General features: G+C 41.5%; 1 protein-coding gene across 5 annotated transcripts in view; it reads left to right on the top strand.

Annotated features, from left to right (window-relative positions):
• Positions 1–21479, top strand: part of Rere (arginine-glutamic acid dipeptide repeats) — a 359917-nt gene that overhangs the window by 189026 nt on the left and 149412 nt on the right. For all 5 annotated transcript variants that reach the window (XM_059255429.1, XM_059255433.1, XM_059255430.1 and 2 more), the window contains 3 exons: positions 10239–10344; positions 12283–12379; positions 21020–21124. In XM_059255429.1, coding sequence (XP_059111412.1) covers positions 10239–10344; positions 12283–12379; positions 21020–21124 — 308 coding nt within the window. The remainder of the gene's footprint in view (positions 1–10238; positions 10345–12282; positions 12380–21019; positions 21125–21479) is intronic.

A 21479-nucleotide genomic window follows, 5' to 3' on the forward strand; every position in this document is an offset into this window, starting at 1 on the left:
AGACAGAGACAGAGACAGAGACAGAGACAGAGACAGAGACAGACAGACAACCAAGGTTGTGTAGGTACCGCTGGAAGCCAGAAGAAGGCATCAGATTCCCAGAGCTGGAGTTAGAGGGGTCTGTAAGACATCTGATAATGAGTCCTGGGAAACAAGCTCAGGTTTCTGGGAGAGCAGCAAGTGCTTTGTAAGTGCTGGACTGTCTCCAGCCCCCTTACATTTTACATTTCAGTCTTTGACTTATTATTTAGAATAACTTTGGAATAGAATATGAATAATGAATACAGTTTGACTTTTTCTCATGACTTCTCAGTAATCTCATAGCAGTTATTAAACAGTTGAGATATCTTTATCCTTTATCCTTACAATTGCACGTCACTTTTTCTCTGTTGGTGCTGGAATTGAGCCCAGACTAGCCTTGCATGTGCCAGGCAAGTGCCATACCTCAGAGCTGTACCCAACCCTACATGTCACTCACTTGTCTATCCATTTCTAAGGACATCTAAAGGATATTTTTCTGTCCACTTATGAAGTAGCCAAAGTCTCAACCTGCTTTTTCTTTCCATCCTCAGGAACTTCTGAGAAGACTACTAATTTTAAGAAATGTATTACCTACCCAAGGAGATTAAACAGCAGTATGAACAGATGTTGCTTAACTGGGCTTGCTTAAATGATCAGTCAATGGCAGGTTTCACTGCTCCTGACTTTCTTCTTTGATATCCAAGCATTTAGTGGTTCTCTGAATATGGGGCCCAGGAGTGGGCCTACTGCTCCTATGGGATGCAAGCTTTGCTGGATCTCTGGATATCTTCACCCCACCCCACCCCCACCATTGTCACTGACCATTCATAGTAGAAACAGGTGCTCATTAAATACTGGTTGTATCATTTAATGAAAGAATAACTTAAAATGAATTTGCAACTATTTTTGCAGTTGTTTTCTTTGTTACCATAAGTTATCTCTCTTCTGGAAGTTTCAAGAGACTGTTTTACATCTTTACCTGGTGATTGGTTTGATTTTTACATTGGAGTTTTTATCCATAGTTGTGCCTGGCTGCAGGTAGAAGTATTGCAGCTGACATGGAGCGGTTTTGTCTGTGTAAACTGGTGTGTGTGTGTGTGTGTGTGTGTGTGTGTGTGTGTGTGTGTGTGTCAGAAAGAAAGTTTTCTTTATGGAAGAAAAACTTGAGATTAGGTCGTTATTTTATAATAATTTGGTGTGCCAACTGTTTCAGCACAGCAGTGTTGATTCTGTGAGCTGCCCTTTGTGGTAATGGAAGTGCTCCTATCTTGATTATGGGGTGATAACAGAAATTGTGTGTATTTCTCAAAGTTATTCAGTATTAAAAATCAGTTAATTTTATTGTATGTAAGTTATACTTCAATAATTGAAAAATAACGTAAAAGTTAAAACTTGACTTTCAAAAATAAGGACAACTATTTCAAAGAAAAAGTTATTGTAAGACATTAACATTAGTGCTGGAGCAGGTGGAGATTCTTTTTGACAAAATCCCTATTTTAAAATGATTTGTGGCTCTTGGAATTTCCTTCATTATCACCAACCCCCCTCCCTTTACAGTTTTTTTTTTCTTTTTAAAGCATTTTCCTAGCCCTGCTTACAGTTGACTGAATATACTGATGGATCACCCAGGGATTACCCAATCTTCCTGCTTTCTGTTTCTCCTGTCCAGCAGCCAGTGGTCCTTTGTTGTCTGACATGTGGACTGAGCCAAGCTTTCAGGGCATGTCTGTATAAGAAAATGGTGTAGGAAGGAGACCAACAGGTATTAGAGGGTGCAGTCTGTGTTTGGTTTGAGTCAGTAGGGAAAAGAAAAAATAATTAAGCCACCTAAAACAGAAAAAACAAATTTACATAAAACAGGAAATGTAACTTTTCAGTGTTCCTACCGACTTTTTTCTTTCTTAACCCAACTATTTGAATTTATTTATGGTCAGTTAGGAGTGTTTGTTAGCTGTAATTAGACTTCTTTTATTATATGGGCAAACTATACTTAAATAAACAGTGACTTCCAAATCTGCAAGTCTTAAGCACCCCTTAAATATTTGCAAATATTTGTTCTGTGAAAAGCTATTTTACCATGTTAACCAGATCCGCCATCTTGGAGTAATCCAGAAAGCGGAACAGAGAGCCCAGCACCTGCAGCTGAGCGGTGTTGCTGGGCTTCTTCACAGTAGATGTGCTCGGTTTCAGCTAGAGTCTGGCAGGGGCAATTGGTGCAGCTTGCTGACTTCATCTGGAGAGCAGCTGGACTTAAGTGTAATGCAGGGTCACATCAATTCCATACTGATACCAAGACTTTCATGTGGGTCCTCTCACAAGTATTTCTCACAAAGGATGGATACTGTAGGACCTTTGAGGTCAGAAACAGAAGCAGAAACAAGAATATGCTTTAGGCCAGTCAGAATCGGAAAAGCTGAGGCCAGGGGACTGAGAATTCTAGCTCCAGAAGAAAGTGAAAATAAAAGTATTCCTCATTTTCTGATTTTGTTTGTTGAAAATGTAGTCTTGCTGGCTGTGATGGTGATCAGGAGGCAGAGCCAAGTGGATTCCTGTGAATTTGAGGTCAGCCTAGTCTACATACATAGTGAATTCCAGAACAGTCAAGGCTACACAATGAGACCGTGTCTCTGAACAGAACAAGGACTGGGAAAATAGATTAACATTTAAGCACACATACTGCTCTCCCAGAGAACCCAAATTCAATTCCCAGTACCCACATCCAGTGGCTCACAACCACCTGTAACTCCAGCTCCAGGGGCATCTGATGCCTCCTGGCCTCTGTTGGCCTCTGCACTCATGTGCACATTCCCCCACACAGAGGCACACATATAGTTAAAAATACAGCAATTTTAAAAATTAACTCACCTAATTTTTAAGAATTTATTCAAGGGCTAGGCATGGTGGCATCTTTAACTCCAGCACTCAGGAGGCAGGTGTAGGTGGATCTCAGTGAGTTTGAGACCAGCCTGGTGTACAGAGTCAGCTCCAGCCAGAGACCCTGTCTAAAAAGGGGGTGGGGAAGATTTTGGGGACTAATAATTTTGAGGACATAAAACTCATGTTGACTAATAGAAATCTTCTTCCGGGGCTGGGTGGTGGTGGCTCACGCCTTTAATCCCAGCGCTCAGGAGGCAGAGCCAGGTGAGTTCGAGGCCAGCCTGGTCTACATAGACAGTTCCAGAACAGCCAGAGCTACACAGAGAAACCCTGTCTAGAACCCCCCCTCCCCCCAAAAAAATCTTATTCGGAATATTTTGCCATCAGGTTTTGACAGCAAAATCTCTGAGAGATGTCTTTAACCCTAAATTGGTCTTTTTTTGTTTGTTTGTTTAGGTTTTGTTTTGTTTTGTTTTATTTTTTGAGACAGGGTTTCTCTGTGTAACAGTCCTGTCTTGCCCAGAACTCACTTTGTATGCCAGGCTGGCCTCGAATTCAATGAGATCCACCTGTCTCTGCCTCCCAAGTGCTGGGATTAAAGGCATGCGCCACCACTGCCTGGCTTTTGTTTTTAAAATAACATGCTACTATGATTGTAAGATGTTAAATTCAACTTGTAAATCTTCTAGTATTTCAACGCCCTGTGGTCCAGGTGTCTTGAGTTGCTGTCCTATTGCTGTGAAGACACATCATGACTAATTTATAGAAGAAAACATTTAATTGGGGGCTGGCTTACAGTTTAATAGGTTAGTCCATGATAGCAGCAGGCACAGCGCTGGAGCAGGAGCTGAGAGGGGGCTCTCTTCAGATAGCTACTGTCTGATCTGTGAGAGGGAGGCAGAGAGAAAGGGCCTGGTGTGGGCTCATGAAACCTCAACCCCACCCCCCAATGACATGCCTCCTCTGACAAGGCTACACTTTGTAATCCTTCTAAACAGTCCACCAACTGGGAACTAGACATTCAAATCTATGAGCCTGTGGGGCCATCTTCACTCAGATCACCACATGAGATTTCCACCTTTTTTTTTTTTTTTTTTTAAACACCTTGTCTCTGATATATAGGGAGCCCTGTGACTTCCCTGTCTGTTCCCCCACATGGCTAGCACGGTTAACTGTCACCACTACCACTCATAATAAGATGACAAATTTTAGGTTATTTGGGCTTGAGTTTTGATAAAAGAAGTTCTTAAAGAAGTCAGAGCTTTGGTAGAAACTTAGGGACATGAGGCAGATTCTCACAGAGCTGTCTGTGAAGATCTATCTCCTCTCCTTGTATGAAAGACAGACATGCTTTGGACCAAATAGAAAATTTGTGCTTATCTGCTGTGACCTTAGCTCCTGGAGTAAACATAGTGTTTAGGTGAGAATTAATTAATTTTTATTTTGGCTATCAGATTTTGGAGATCCAGATGTATGATCTTACATGCAGAATTGAGCCTTGAAACCCAAAGATTGAGCTTTTTCAAAGCCTGAGTCTAATGTTTAGTGGATTAGCAGTGTCCTCCAGAGAGACAGAACCAGTGAGATAAATAAAAAGCGGGGGGTGGGGGGTGGGGTTCATAGGGATGGCTCACATCACCCCTTATGGAAGTATTGAGATCTTCTCATGGGCCACCTGCACACTGGAGACCTGGGGAAGCTGGAGGTGTGGTTCGGTGGGTGTGGGACCTTAGAGTTAGAGAAGCTAAGGCTGTGGAACTGAGAGCACCATGCGCAGCTCCAGCAGAAAGTGAATTGGCCCTTGCTTTGTTCTTAGTGTGTCCAGGCTCTAAGCTGATAGGATGACGCTACCACTGTGAGGGTGGGTCTGTCTTACTCGGCCCTCTGTCACACACTGCCTCCAAAGGCTCTTGTACAGACCCTCGTAGAAGTAGTACATTGCTGTCTGTCCTTTAGCCACTCAGATACCCAGTATTATTCCTGGCCATTAACCAGCCAAGAGTAGTGTATATGGTGGCATATACAAGAGTATTCTTTAGTTTACTCTGTCTCACAGCACATTTCAAATCCCTCTTTGCATATACCTCATCTGTGTGTGCATTTAGTATTACAACAACACAGCCAAGCATTATGGCATGCACCTGCAGTCCTAGCACGTGAGAGGTTCAAGATCAGTCTACATAGTTTATGACCAGCCTGGGTCACATGAAACCTTGTTTCACAATCAAAGTAAGTTTACAATAAAGGCCAAGAAATAGATCTCCCCACTACAAATACAGTAGCTAATTGCCTGAAAAATGTCACTGTTCATATGCAATGTAAAACTAGGTAGACAGAACCTTAGTATTTTTGACTCTATAATTAGCAGTTGAGGTGGTTTCAGTTGTGTGTGTGTGTGTGTGTGTGTGTGTGTGTGTGTGTGTGTGTGTGTTTTGTTTGTGTGCATGCATGTACATACGAGTACCTGTGCATCCATGGGGGGAGTTACATGCTCAACTGTGCAGGCATGTGTTGAAGCCAGAGGTTATCAAGAGTATCTCAGTCACTTCACCTTATTTGTGTATGTGTGTTACACACACATTGTGTGGTTGCTTATGCCTTAAATTTACATGTATTTTTCAGTTCAGGGAGAGTCAAGCCATTGATGTAGAAGAATCCCAGTGTTAACCTACAGAGTTCCCACCACCACTTCCCCCACAAAATCCAGCAACTCTTGTGCCCCCTCCTTTCCCTACCCAGCAAATAGCTGTGCCCATCTTTGGTGGATCCTCTAGTTCTGTATTATCCTTCCTCCTGGCCTGCGTTTCTGTGTGAATTAAGCTGATGAGAAAGCTTTAACTTCCTAGTGGATGTTTCTTTCTCCTTCAGGAATACGGCCCAGGGTGCTTTCACTCTGGAAGTTTCCTCTTGGTTCAGTATTTAGTGAAGGCCATACATCTCTGAGATTTATGTTAGTGTTCAGTTGTGTCATTAGTAAGTAGTGAGCATGCTATTGGAAACACTTGATCTGCTCCTGGGGTTCTTCCAGTGATGAGCCTCCTACACCGCTTGTCTTTCTGTTGCTGTCACTGCCTTTAGCATTGAGGCTGAGAACAGTAAAGCCTGTGGCTGGTTCTTTTCCTCTGTAGAACAGTGACAGTAATCAAGGTTTACTGAGGCTAACCATTCAGCTTCTAGAGTAGACCCAGTCTTCATAGCCTAGTGAAGGAGGAGCAAGATAATATGTGAAAACTGAGGCTAGAGGTTATTTATACACAGTCAGAGTTTAACACATTGTAAAGCCAGGGTTCAGACTCAGGTAGTTTGGGCTGAACCACATGATTCCTGAATTTATTTTTTGGTTTTAATTTTCTGTGACTTTGAGCAAGTCTTTGACTTATGAGGAGTAGCAATCAGACGAGGCCTTCCTATGGTTAATGTTCACCAACCCCCAGTATGGTGTGGCCATTGACCTAAGAGGTGCTCCCCCTGCAGCAGACAGTGTCCTCTAGAGAAGACATTGCATTCCACACTGTAGGATGGTAACACTAGCCAACGCCAGTGAACAAATGCACCGTAGTTCCATTTGGTCTGCTGGGTCTGGTCTGGGGAAGACATTTAGTTATAAACATAAGTGACCCCAGAAATCAGTTGGCCTTCCCATCCCATCACGTTTTGTGGGCCCCAGGATACTAAGATAACTAGTAATTACAGACAGAAATGCAGTCTTCCCGTACGGTTTTAGCCTCGTACTCTGAAATAGCTGTCTGCATTCCTTTATAGATTATTAGTCTTCCATTAAATCACTAGCCTATTTAGAAACTTGGTTTCATCTGACTCTACTTGTGTTGTGCTGCTTCTGTGGAAGTAGGATTTTTAAGTGCTGGTGTTTTTGACGCAATACTGCCGCCCCCTGGCCATTGAACAGGACTGCCTCAGGAGCTCCAGCAGCTTTTTAGGAGTTGGAGGTCAAATAAGCCAGAGTAGATTTTTGTTTTGTTTTGTTTTGTTTTGTTGTATGAAATCAATGGGCACATTTGGGTCAGTTAGTAACTAGTAATGTAGAAATGGCACATCTAACTAATGGTTTCTAGAATCTCTGGCTAGGTTCAGAAAAAAACAAACAAACAAAAACCAGACAACTTAAAATTGCCAGTCATTGAACCCAAAGAGTCTTTCTGTTGCAGTTCAGGTTTTCAGGCATTGTATACATGTTGCAGGAATACATGCTTAGATCTTAGAGCACAGTTGCTGGGGCTGCTGGTAACCTGAACTCTGGCTGCTCTGGGAAATACTCATTTGTATGAGCTTGTGAGCATCTGCTGGAGGAATGGCTCCACAGTTCTCCACAGGGCTCTTGACAGACAAGGGGCTTTTCTTTAAGGATTCACCTGGTATTTGATGCTGTCTTTACACTTTCACTAGTTCTTTAAATTATTCTCATTTACAGGACAAAAGAGAAACTCAGAGTCTTACAAAGTCATGAGAGTCACACAGATGTGGGTAGTGATGACACTGGGAGTTTGTGGTGACAGGCTTGCCTATGTTTCCTGTAGTGCTTGGGTCAGGTTTCATGTGACCATTCTGGCTTTGGATTCTGTAAAATCATCATCGTCATCATTGTCATCATCATCATCATGTGGTGGTATTGTGTTCCTCAAAATATTGTGCACCTTAATAAACTTACCTGGGGTCAGAGACAGAACAGCCACTAGATACAAAGGATAGAAAATGGTGGCACTCATTTAATCCTAGCATTCCAGAGGTAGAAATCCCTCTGGATCTCTGTGAGTTCAAGGCCACACTGGAAACAGCCAGGCATGGTGACACATGCCTTTAATCCCAGAAAGCGAGCCTTTAATCCCAGGGAGTGAGGCAGAAAGCAGAAAGATATATAAGGCGTGAAGACCAGAAACTAGAAACTTTTGGCTGGTTAAGCTTTTAGGCTTTTGAGCAACAGTTCAGCTGAGACCCATTCTGGATGAGGACTCAGAGGCTTCCAGTCTGAGGAAACAGGATCAGCTGAGGAACTGGTGAGGTGAAGTAGCTGTGGCTTGTTCTACTTCTCTAATCTTCCAGCATTCACCCCAATACCTGGCTCCAGGTTTGTTTTTATTAATAAGACCATTTAAGATTCCTGCTACAATCATCTTTTAGATCCATGGTTTTCAACCAACTTTGACTTCATTTTCTCCATAGAGAGAGAGAGAGAATTAGCAATGCTTAGAGACGTTTTTAGCTGCCACAATTTGGGGAGGGCGCTCCATCCAGCAGTGGCAAGGCAACAGAATTATCTGGCCCCATGTCAGTGGTGCAGAAAGAATAGGCTTATAATATGGTGTATCTTATTTCGGTGAGTTCATACTGGGCACCTCAACAGGCCCTGGGGTTCTGTTTTTCCTTACTAGTAACGTCTCCTTGGTCCTGCTTTTTATTCTCTCACCTGAGGGTGAAATGGAGGGACAAGTATTTTTCTGGAGTCTTGGCAGAATAAGCCTTAGGCCAACAAGGTGCATGTGGTGCAGTTACATGTTCTGTTCTTCGAAGCCTTTAACTGCACTCTTCATGCCTGATGCATTGTATGTACCTCAGCACCTGTATATGGGGTCAGAGGTGAGTTAAAAGATTCCATCTGTCGCCGGGCGGTGGTGGCGCACGCCTTTAATCCCAGCACTCAGGAGGCAGAGCCAGGCGGATCTCTGTGAGTTCGAGGCCAGCCTGGACTACCAAGTGAGTCCCAGGAAAGGCGCAAAGCTACACAGAGAAACCCTGTCTCGAAAAAAACCAAAAAAAAAAAAAGATTCCATCTGTCTTGCAAACCCACTGAAGGCCAGACTGCAGCCAGGATATGGCTTCTTTTCAGTATCAGCATGGAGTGTTCTGTGCTGCGTGCTGGTATTTCTTTCTGGCCTCTGCCTTTGCTTAGAAGGAGTGCAGTGAGGTCTTTCCCATCTTCCCCCAGATTATACATTGCTTTCATAGTCTCCCTAAGAAGGTGCTGCTCCTTTCTTTAAACTCTGCATTCAGTGCTTTTTCTGTGAACCTTCATAGTTTGTAGAATAAACAGTGCAAACTAATATTTGCAATTAAACCTTTCAGTGTATAAGTATGAATGAATAAAAACCAAGACCTACACACTATCCCTTTGTAGGCAGAGTCTGTTTAATGTAAGCCAGTAGTGACGGCCTGTTTTTGTAGTCATGCCTGTTTGACAGTTGATGAAAAGGAAGAATTGTGGTGTTTAGGATATTTACTGTGGGATAGCACTCCACATTCTGAGTTCTGTTAAGACTTAGAATAGTTCTTTCCCTGCTCTTGCTCATCTTTTAGTGCAGCCTATATTTGTCCCTTTATTAAACCAAGATGTGTCTTCCTTCATTAAAGATTCCTGACATGTTTCAGAATTAGGTTGTCTTCTTTACAAACATGAGGCATTTTTTTGAGCTTTGGTCTCTTCACTTGTGGTCAGTGAGCCTGTGAAAAAAGGTAAAAGCTACCAGGAGAGACTGTCCTGCCTTTCCCTTGGGTTGAAGCTGCTTTATGAGTCCCAGGGAGCCTCAGTGCTATCCGGGTTGAGCTGTCTGCACAGCCTAGTGCACAAGCAGTGTACTTCACATTGTACCCTGTAGGCTACAAATAGAAGAGGCAGTATCTGGTTCCCTACTTTTTGATTGAGCTGAAAACAAAGTTAACTTTCAGAAATATGTGGGTAGTTATCCTACAGTCATTTACAGGACGATGGTCAACATGGGGCTCTTTATTTTTTACCAGTAGTTATGTATAAGCTGTTTTTCCTCAGGAGTCAGAGGTAAATAAGGCAGGTCCTATTGTATGGACGTACATTCTCATCACCACCTATTGCCCGTGGTGTGCTTCGTGATTTTGGCATGCGGCAGTGACTTCCATACAGTTCTGTGGCCCACAGTGGAGGGAGAATTTGAGACAGTTTGTGACAGGCAAACCCTGGAGGGGAAGAGACTGTCAGGTGTCTCTGGGTAAGTTCTTTCCAGCTTGTTACTTTTAATATGACTCAACAGTATGCTCTGATTATTATTTACCAGAATGGTTAAGGATTAAGGTAGAAGTATGTACTCATGTAGTACTCTGCATTACCATTAAAGAGAAATGTAATACTGAATGAATTAGTCACACTGAGAAGCTTCAAGATCCGTCTCTCTTGTTTCCTGAAATGAGCAATCTTGAGGGTTGTGGTCTGAGGGGTGTGGTGGCCAGGGACGCAGGGGTTGTGCTGTTGGTGGTCATTGGTTTTCTGCTGTGCACAGGGCTTTTGGTCATAGGTATGATATGCACTTGCAGGCACCTGAAACCCGTTCCTAATGCTGTTAGATTTTCCTTTTCAGAGTAAGAGGGACCATCTACTCATGAACGTCAAATGGTACTACCGTCAGTCTGAAGTTCCAGATTCTGTCTATCAGCATTTGGTTCAGGATCGGCATAATGAAAATGGTACGTATACCCTCTCGATGCCATGCTTTTCAATCTTAGCTTTGGGTAAAGCACTTTTTAAAAACACCATTTAAATAGAGATTGCCTCTGATAGCATTTCTCTCCAAAGAACGTTGCTGGATCCTCTCACCCTTGCTTTTGCATTATTTTTTCATTTTCCTTAAAAACAAACAAACAACAGAAGAGGGAGGCCGAGAGAGCTAGCGCACTGATTAAGAGCATTTACTTACTGCTCTGGTAAGAGGATTCAGTTCCCTGCACTCACATCGGGCAGCTCTCAGCTGCCTGTAACTCCAGTTCCAGTGGATCCAGTATCTGTGGCCTCCATGGATACCTGGTGCACATAAAACACATACATGCATATACATGATTTTAAACTCTTTAAGAAAATACCCCCTCCCCCCAAAAAACAGCAAGAAAAACCCTTTGAGTATGTGCTGATGCACACATTTTTTTAAAATTGGAGTAATATAGTTCTTTAAGCTCCTATTTAACTTAGTGACCGGCAGTGTTAAAGCCCTGTGAGCCCGTGTCACTTGTCCTTCCAGGAGCTCGTGTGCTGTGCTTCCCCACATCCCAGGCAGAGAGCCCATGTTCTTCAGAAGAAGCTTTGAATTACACTGTGGAATGTGGGTTAGGAGCTGCCTTCAGAACAGAGGACGATAGTTTCTGGCAGCTGATTTCCACCTTTGCCTTTTATGTCTGAGCCAACACTCAGAACTTTATGGACATAGAAGTCCTGTATAAATGTAATGTGTGCAACATTTATGCAGGTGTTTAGTAGCGCCATCATGCCCTTTTGAGAGGAGCCTTGTGCTCCTAGTCCCATTAGTCATATGAGGAGGCTGTGTGAGGTGGCTTGCCCTGGCATTCTGTGTGAAGAGGTTGAGTTCAGAGAGGCTGTGGGAGTTGTGCTGGAGCAGCCAAGGATATATTATCTGTGTTCCCTGACTCACATTGCTTCTCTGATAGGCCCCAGCCACAGTGAGCTTTTAATAGACTTTTGAAAAACATCTTTGAAAAGATAAAAGTCAATTAAATTATGATTTCTTTCTTTCTTTCTTTCTTTCTTTCTTTCTTTCTTTCTTTCTTTCTTTCTTTTTTTTTTTTAAATAGCTTAATAATTCTTTTCAGTCCAGTCAGTGTGTGGCTTCATTCCATTTTGGAATATTTGGCAGTATACAAATAGATGGGGGCCAGATGTGGTAGTGCACTTGGGAGGGAGAGGAAGGAGGATTATCAGTTCAAGGCAGTCTCAGTTACGTAGCAACTTGAAAGCCATCCTGGACTGAGACCCTGTCTCAGAAACAAACAGATAGAAAACATAAAATGGACAGGTTCTCTAAATATATAGTCATCATATATCTTAGGGCCAACAAAATTGCTCAGCAGGTGAAACTGCTTGCTGCAAAGCCTGACGACTTACGTTCAGTCTCCAGAACAACATGGTAGAAGAGGAGAACTGACTCCCACAAGTTGTCCTCTGACCACTAAATACATTGCTGTGGAATGTGCTTGCCCAAATATAAGCACATATGCATGTACATGCTCACAAAATAAAACAATAAATAAAATTAAGAAGTTGTTTTTCTTAAAAAAAAAAAAAAAGTTAACAAATTGCTGGGATATGGCAGTGTATTTCTCTCTCTTTTTTTAAATTGTGCTTGTTAAGGCATTTCAGGACACAGAAGGACTTGGTAAGAGGTCTGGTGAACAGTCTAACAGTTGTCAAAGCTGTACATTGTGTTCTTCTGTTATTCCTCCTACATATCCCATTCCCTATTGGCAATACGCAGATAATAAGTAGGTTTTGTTATTTGTCTTTAGTAGGAGGTAAACCTGAGAAAAAAGTTTAGCAAAAATTCCCTACTTGTTTTGGGAAACTCTATTTTAATATCTTCTTATTTGGTTAACTAATTTCTTTTCTTTTGTTTGTAGATTCTGGAAGAGAACTTGTCATCACAGATCCAGTCATCAAGAACCGGGAACTCTTCATTTCTGATTATGTTGACACGTACCATGCTGCTGCCCTGAGGTGAGAATCCAGGTGTCAGGGGAGTGTGGAGAGTGGGAGCTGGGTGCTTTGATTTGCTTTGGTAGTCATGGTACCCAGTCAGAGCACTGATGATCTTGCCAAGAGAACATCCCACTGTCCCCTGGGGTCACTGATTTCCAGAGGTTGCTGGCATCTCTGCTAGCCCCACTGGACCTCTTTCTGTGTTTTTCTTCTGATTTGTTTACATGCTTTCTAATTAGTGTGTCTTACTGGGAAATTACTCTCCTAGTATTATTTGCTAAAGTTTTTAGGGTAAAATGTTTTGAAGATCTGCCATTAGCTTCATAAAGGTCAAGCCCTACTGCTAGAAAGATGGAGGGAGAAAAAAACTAAAAAATACAGGTAAAACAAGTATGCCAGCACGCTAAGTATAGAAAGCCTAAGGATTTATAGAAAATTTTGCTAGTCTTTCTTCCAGTTTTTCTTGTTTCTGAATATTTTTGTTAAAAAGCATGCTGAGCCGGGCGGTGGTGGCGCACGCCTTTAATCTCAGCACTCAGGAGGCAGAGGCAGGCGGATCTTTGTGAGTTCGAGGCCAGCCTGGTCTACAGAGCGAGATCCAGGAAAGTCGCAAAACTACACAGAGAAACCCTGTCTTGAAAAACCACCAAAAAAACCCAAAAAACCAAAAAAACAAAACAACAAAAAAAACCAACCCATGTTGAAGAGTAGGGAGATATATTGAACGTACAATCTGAAACAGAAGGGACATCATATCCAGTTGTGATGTCAGGTAATTTTGCTGAAAAGTAAGTGTGTCCTTCTGTTCTGTACTTTGTGCTCTCTCCAGAGCAGGGTGCCAGCGTTTGCCATTTTGTACATGTTGTATCTATGTGTCTGGCTGGTTTGGAGCCTCTTAAGTGATGTAAGAAGTATGGTACCTAAAATCATAACTCTTCCCTCTCTATAAATCATAAATAGTAAGGTTGTGCCAAATAGCAACAAAACCCTTTTTCTCTGTTAAACATATGGGTCCAATAAAAGCCGTTGAGATTTGCTGGCTTTAGCTTAACTACTTACAGTGAGATGCAACCATTTCTCACAGAGTGCTCACCCCTCAACATGTTCAGCGACAGTGCCTGGGGTTCTTGTGCAAAGCTGCAGAGAAAGAGCCAGTTACTTTAGGCAGAAGAGCAGGGGCATTAATATAGGACTGGGTTTTGCAAACACTGGGTCTCAGATACATTTCATAATTTATCTCAACTTTGTCTCAACTGTTCATTCATCTTAGCTATTGTGGAACAAATTAATAGATAACACATAAATAAATGTGTTGGCTGTGGTCCAGTTGAGCTTTTTTAAATATGGAAAAGAAGAGCTTTATTTAAATTTCACTTGTCCACTTTTTTACTATTATTTAAGAATGTAAAATTGTTCTCTTGTACTATGTAAAAACACACAGTGGGGCCATGTGGCCTGTTGGTCAGTAATATTCTGAGCCCTACCACAGGGAAGGAGTGGGTGTGTTAAATTTTCTTTCTACAGAGCTTTTGCTACATTTTGAGAGTGTCTGTGGTGTTTTATAAACTCCAAATTCCCATAAGCCTTTGTGTCTGTTCTTTGGAGGTGGATTTCCAGGCTAAATTAAGCCTACATGCTGAGCAAAGGAAGTTAATGGAAGTTGACTAGGTTGATGAGACAAATGGTTACTGTAGGGCAGCTGACTAATACAGCATTTGTCCTGATTTGCTTTCTGTTCTTTCCATCTCCTCAATGATTGAGGTTATGATTTTAAAGGACTCAGGTTCTAGTTAAGGAAATGATGTAAGGTGTAACTGGTCGTCCAACATGTTTTGACATAATTGCTATTTGAGGGTTTCTCAATGCTATTCAGATTTGAGGAATAATTCTCATCTAATTTTTATCATTTTTAGAAGAACTGTTTATCTCCTGTATCACCAGCTGGACACAGATGGGTTTGGATTACTCTAGACAGGCTTGCACTTCTCATTCTGGGGAGGAGAAGCCGTAAGCCTGCACTCTGGCTTCTCCAGTAGCAGTACATGCGGTAATTTTTCCAGGGTGTCTGACTAGAATCCTTAGTGATTGTTAGGTTTTGAATCCTATTGCTATTATCTTAACAGTTGTCCAAAAAGTAATAGGTCTGGTATAAAACTTTCATCTCTATTTTTTAAAAATGATTTATTTTTTGAGGTTATAATTATACCATCTCACTTCCCTTTCTTTCTTCCAAGCCCTCCCATGCGGTATTTTTTCCTTCCTCTTTTTCAAATTCATGGCCTCTTGTTTGCTTTAATTGGTGTTACATACAGATAGGTATTATGTACACAAGTACAGCTTGCCCAGTCTTTGTAATGTTATGTGTATGTGTGTTTTCACTACAGTAAGTGTAGTCCCCACTTCTCATTAAGGAAACTTCTACAGTTTCGGGGTTTTTGTTTGTTTGTTTGTTTCTCATGCATTGGTGTTTTGTTTGCCTGCATTAAGTGTGTTGGTCCCCTAGAACTGGAGTTACAGACAGCTGTGAGCTGCCATATGGGTGCTGGGAATTGAACCTGGGTCCTCTAGAAGAGCAGCTAGTGCTTTTAACCACAGAGCCATCTCTCTAGCCCCCAGTTTTGTTTTATTAGGCTTAAATGAAGCGTTCCTTTGTGATGTGATGACTGGGTGGTAAGCAGTCATTTTGTCACTCATGGTCTGGCTTGGTAAATCTTTTTGAAACTTGGCATTTGCTGTAGTTTGATGCTCAGTATATGGCTCTAACCTTATTCTCGGTAGTAGTATGCTCACCACAAAAAGTTTAGGGATGCTTTTGTGGTTACTACCTATCAAACAGGATGGAATGGCAGGTTCCTAGTCATCTCAGTTGATTACTTTTTTCTCCTCCAAAGTTAGGGTACTTTAGCTTAAACATTTGGTGAATGAGAGGTGATGGATGATCAAGATTCAATTTTTTCTGCCCGTTTCTCTTTTTACAGCTCATGCACAGGACAGAGTACTTTCTTTCTCACGCATATAAACCAGTATTACTATAGATAGATTCAGTTTTGAAGGGACACAAATAAAACAGTTCGTAGGCACATGAAAGGGGATCAGATGAGTATAATGAAAAAAAAAAAAAAAAAGCCAGAGGACAAGAAAGGAAAAAGAAAAAGGCCCATAGTGTTGGCTCTTAGCATCATTCTTTCCAAGATCAAAGGACTCAGTACATGGATTCATGCCGTGTGCAGCCATTGACTGGCCTCTGCCGTACGATTCACTTGGGATGAAGCTGATATCTATATTTTTCTTTCAAGCTGGTGCTAGAGTTGGGTTATAAAAGAGAAAAGAGAGCTTTGTCCTTTAGTTACCATAAATCAAAAGGAAAACAGAATTTCTCTGCAGCCTTTGCTTTGTAAGTTATGACATCTTAGCTTTTCCTTACCCAAAGGAATTGATTCCCAGTCTGGACTATGTTGAGAAGTGTGTGCTGAGGCCAGTATTACTGTGTTGTGCCCAGTTTTGAGCCCTTGGCCTTGGCCATCCCTCATCTTTCTTTCTGACAAAATTTTATGTAGGTGCTTGCTTTCTTATTTCCTGACCCTTACTACTCACCACTGCCATTACAGAAATCGGCATCTTGAGTTGATTACTGCTTACGTTTTTGGTTGACATTGTGACATAATAGTGAAAAGTGCCATATTGAAACAGGATGACTTTGTTTAATCCTGCTGTTACAAGCTTTGTTACCAGAATCAAATTTGTTGATTTTTGAATCATCCTTTTGATACTTGTTCAGGGTCATGTGAACTAGCCGTGACCTCATGACCTGAACATACATCTTCTGGCTTAACATCCACTACAGCAGGCATGTGAAAAGCACTCAGAGAGGGCCTCCTCATATGTGGTGGCCTTACTAATGTTCTTTTTCAGTTACTGAATTTCAATGAAGTCTATAAAATTAGTGTTCAAGGAAGAAAAGCTTATAATACCGTTATTTATGGTACTGATGATATTTGGTATCCATGGATTTTTTTCTTCCTTCCTTTCTTTCTTTCTCTTTTTTTTTTTCCCCTCCCCTGAGACAGAATTTCTCTGTGAAACAGTCCTGGCTGTCCTGGAACTCAATCTGTAGACCAGACTAGCCTTAAACTCACAGAAACTGGATTTCATTTCTTGGTGGATTGATTGAGTATTCATATGACTTTGGTATAGGAAGCAAAATAGCCCTGGGAGCTATCTTGAAAAGCTTCAAGAGTGTGGTCGTGTGGCTGTCTGTTGTAATCTGTGGGTTCTGTTGCTTTCCCCCTTTATAGTGACTGGGAATGTGTGCTGTGAGCGTGCCCTGACCTGAAGACAGAGTGGAAGGTCAGAAATGGCCCTTGAATTGAGTGCTGTTTTCCAGCTTGCTCATATTTGCCTCCTATTTCTACTAGTCACAAGAAATAAATATGCTAAGGCAGTTCAGGCTACATGCTACCGTCTTACCTAGGGATTCATATTTTAGAGAGGTAACTTAGGGTAAGTTTTCTAAACTTCAGGGCCAAGAATCCTTGACTAGTTATTCAGAGCTTCGGTTTTCATTATGTTCACCTGCATTAACTTACCTCGTCACTTTGCCATGAGCAGCTGTCATGATATTTTTTTTTTTTTTTTTTTTTTTTTTTTTTGGTTTTTCGAGACAGGGTTTCTCTGTGTAGCTTTGCGCCTTTCCTGGAACTCACTTGGTAGTCCAGGCTGGCCTCGAACTCACAGAGATCCGCCTGGCTCTGCCTCCCGAGTGCTGGGATTAAAGGCGTGCGCCACCACCGCCCGGCCTCTGTCATGATATTTATGGGTTAAAATGGATGAATTTCCTTTGTAGAGAATCATTTAAGAAATTTAATGTATTGCGGAGCTCTTTGTCTTGCAGCTTTAGCTGCACTTTTTGGGCTGACTTAAAACATCCTTATTACTTTGTCCACACATGGTAATGCATCACTGTGCTGCACACTTTGTCTGTGTCTTTGTGTACACACAGTAGTGCGTCATTGGACAGGACACCTTCTTCATGTCTTTGTCCACACATTACTTAGTACCTTATTGCCCTGCTAGCAGATTAAAGGCTCTCTCTGTATTATAAGCTTTATCATGTGTTCCAATGTCTGGACTAGTTCTCCCTTTTAAAATCATTGGCTTTTCCACATGAGCCTTGGGGTTGACTTGTTTCCTTCTGTGAAAAGGTGCTAGTATTTGCCAAGTCATTGCATTGACTGTGTTGACTTTTCTATCTGAGAACACATTGTATTTTCTACGTGGTTTATAGTGACTCGTGTGCTCCAGGAGGGCTGGCCATTTGTCTCCTGTGGGCTTTGCACAGTTTCCCTCAGTTCTTTTTTCCTAAGCACTTGATTGTAAGACTGTTGAACCTTGAACTCTGCGTAATAGTGCACATTCTTTTTTAAGGACTTCGTCATATTCTTAAAAGTTGTATATTAAGTTGTAAGACAAAAATGTCTATCTGATTATATTGTTATAAATTAGTAGCTTACCATGAAAAACAAAGGAATAAAAGCCCTCTATACTCAGAAATTTAATACTTCCTATTAAAACAACTTCTGATATAAGGGGCAATATAAGCTAAAAGAAAAGAAGTTTGCAAAAATGAAAATAAAGATGCAATATATTTTTGGCTTGCATTCAAGAAATGGTCAAAGGAAAATTAGTTGCACTAACGACATCAGTAAACAAATTTTAAGAAGTTTTTTTTTTTTTTAAATTAGGGAAATTTATTAAGGTAAATTGGTGAAATACACTCACGAATACAGAACATAGTAGACAGCTGAAGTCATCCTCTGATCTGACTGGGAGCACCTTGCAGGCAGGAGCAGGGAGAAGGGGCATATGCCCCTTCTCCCTCTCCTTTTAAGAGGTCACGTGCAACAGCAGAAAGCACCACCTCCTTCAGGCCCTATAGCCCAAGGTCATGGATGGAGCAAATACCACTACAGGAGAATTCACTTTAAAAAAAAAAAAAAAAAAAAAAAGGAATCCAAATGTTCAAGAGATGGCTCACCTGGTAATGCACTTGCTGTGTAAGTGTGAAGACTGGAGTTCAGATCCCCAGCACCATATAAATGACAGTAATAAATTACATGTCTGTAATCCCTGAGCAGGCATGAATTGGAGACAGAGCATCCTCAACTAGATGAATCCTCCAGCTCAGGGTTCAAGTGAGACACCCGGACTCAATATATAATGTGGGTAGTGATCAAGGAAGACACCTGTCATGCAATCTCTGGCCTCCACACACATGTACATATGTGAAAAGACGTACACCAGATTCACAGAAAACTATCACAAATAAATACAGTCCCTGGAGATGGGCAAGACAACAGCCTTTATTTTTATTTATATTTATTTATTTATTTATTTATTTTGTGTCCTGAGCAGGCATCTCCATGACGGGTAAGGTGACCTGCTGACGTCCCATGCAACCTAAGTCAGAAGCTCATTTATTAGTAAAAGGGAGACCTGTAGGGCCTGGGCCCCGTTTTGGGTAACTGTTGCCTTGCTTGCTGACCTTGACCTTGATATCCTCCCTATGCTAATTCCCTGCCTGGTTTCACCCTCCTGAATGCTTAAGGGAAGTTCTTTGTCTATGTATCCTGCATAATGGGCGTTAACAGCTTAGATGTAAGATTGTAAAACATCTGTAGCGAACTTCTGCCCTCCAGGGTTAGAAGTTTTAATGAATGAGTTCCCCAGCTTATGAAAGAATGAATAAACAAAAAACAAATCAAAAGAATGTGCTGGCTTTTGTCCTGGTTAGGTGGAGAAGTATTTAGGTCAATCTTGTTTAAGGGATGTAGGTACAAGTAGGATTTCTGCACTGCCTAGAGTTGCGAGTGTTTGTTAGCATAGTTAGCACTATGCTGATTTTTGTGTGTGCATTGTTAACACCTAGAGAAACCACCATGAAAACTATACACAGCCCTCTACTTAAGACACAAGTCATAAATCAAGATGGGATTCTGAAAATGTCCTGTGGTTCACAGGAAGACAATAGATATCATATGGAACCTGAGAAAGTAATTTCACAAACATTTCTCTACTTTAACCTGGTAGCCTAGGATAGAAAGTCCTGTCTTCCAAGGTTCTTCATTGTTTTTGTTATCAAGTAAGGCTTTTTTGTTTTACATAAACCTCAGGAATGGGAAGACTTTCCCAGTTATTGATAATTTAAAGAAATGAGTTTTACTCCTATTCCCTCCCTTGTGTTATATAGAAGGCTCTGTCCTCACTGTTGGTCCTTCAGCATGTGACCTTCCTGCACTGTCTCTACTTGTGTAGCCCAGAATGCACCACCAACTCTGGACACCCCACTGAAGGATCACTGATCCCTCCCTCCTGCTTTTTGAGGATTTTTTTTTCCCTGTATATACATCATGCTTGCAATCCTCCTGGCTCAGCCTCCCTGGTGCCAGGGTTACAGGTGTGTACCACCACTCCAGCTGAGGTGAGACTTTTCTAGGGTGCCTCCTTTAATGGTGGGTGACTGCATGTGAGCTATCCTGCCCTTACTTGAATTCTGTTAGCAGTGAAGAACTACTTTAAGGATGGGGGTGACAGGACCATAGAAAACTCTGAAACCAGATGTTTCAAACAGATGGAAATGATGGCAGTTCTCTCTTTAACACTCAGTCCTCTCTCATCCATTTGACCACACACTATGAGGTAATACCTTGCCTTTGAGTGATCCGGTGTTGTCCAAACTCTCCGGTCTCCAGAGAGCTCTGCCAAGAGTGTGCGTGCGTGCAGTGGGAAGTTGGGCCTGCTGCCTGCCGTGCCATTTCTAGCCTTGCCTGGGGTTCCTGGTGTCTGGAAGTAGCTCTCTGCATTTTTGAAGTGTCTCCCAGGTTTTGGCTATAGGATGGTTTGACTTTGGCTGATGGTCACACCTAGAGGTGTTGTACTCTGTGTGGAAGTGAGTTCCAACATGACCTGCCTGGAAGTTGGGAATTATTCATATACTGTAACCCAACTCTGTGGAAACCTAGACTTAAGTTTTCAATTTCCAGGAAAGTTTAACTCTTATATGTTAAGCAAGGAAATTTAGTGACCAGAAATTATATCCAAAGTGATGAGGGTTGTTATCAGTAGAGCCAGCAGTTAAGGTCCCCTCAGTGTAGTGGGGAAAAAAAAAGACTAATTTTGCTTCAGAAAAAGTTTAAATTGAAATTTTTATTATGTATTTCCTCAATTATTTTTAATATTCTTCTCCTTGTTTCTAGTTTGCTTAAATTCATTTTATTACAGCCCTGCCTTAAGATCCTCTTTTGTTGTTCATGTTCTGTGGGTTTTGTTGAGACAACTTTACTTGGTAGCCTAGGATTGCGTACAATCAACTGTTTTGATTATTACTCAACTGCAGTGATTGTCTAGCCACAACACCTCAGTCCCAGTTTATCTCTGTGGTTTAATTGTTTTTATTTTATCACAGTAAAAGCAACTGTAATACAAAGTTGTAAACTGAAGCAGTCATTAAACAAAACCATTGCCAGCCGCTCACGGTGACTGTGTGTGTGTTGTACACTGGATTGAGACATGTGTTTCCCTCACCCTCAACCCTTCCAACTGCATTGTTGGTTTGCAAAGCAACTTATTTAAAAATACTTTTTGTTTTTTGTTTTTCCCCAGAGGGAAGTGTAACATCTCCCATTTTTCTGACATATTTGCTGCTCGAGAGTTTAAAGCCCGAGTGGACTCATTTTTCTACATATTAGGCTACAACCCTGAGACAAGGTAAGTGAATCATTTATGCCCATTCAGAGTTTTTCCTTTTCTCACTTACATGTGTATATACTTGTTCGTTTATGCATCTATACTGAAGTTAGTAAGGTACCAAAAAATAACTCCAAAATCCTGTGTAAACTTCATAGTTAGTGCCTTCAGCATTTAATGTGGCTTGTCATTTGCTTTTCCTTTTATTAGGCAAGAAAAGGTGCAAAGTAAGGGTGTAGAGAGGAGGGATAAGGATAGAGCACATCTGTCGGTCTGGGCTTTGAACCTCTGGTAGATCATTTCCTTGATGCAGACTTTGTTAAGCCTTCCATAATGTGTTGGAAAGAGACAAGTCAGTTTGGAAAGGTTGTTAGTT

Source organism: Peromyscus eremicus, chromosome 2 (genome assembly GCF_949786415.1).
Source record: "Peromyscus eremicus chromosome 2, PerEre_H2_v1, whole genome shotgun sequence".
Lineage (NCBI taxonomy): Eukaryota > Metazoa > Chordata > Mammalia > Rodentia > Cricetidae > Peromyscus > Peromyscus eremicus.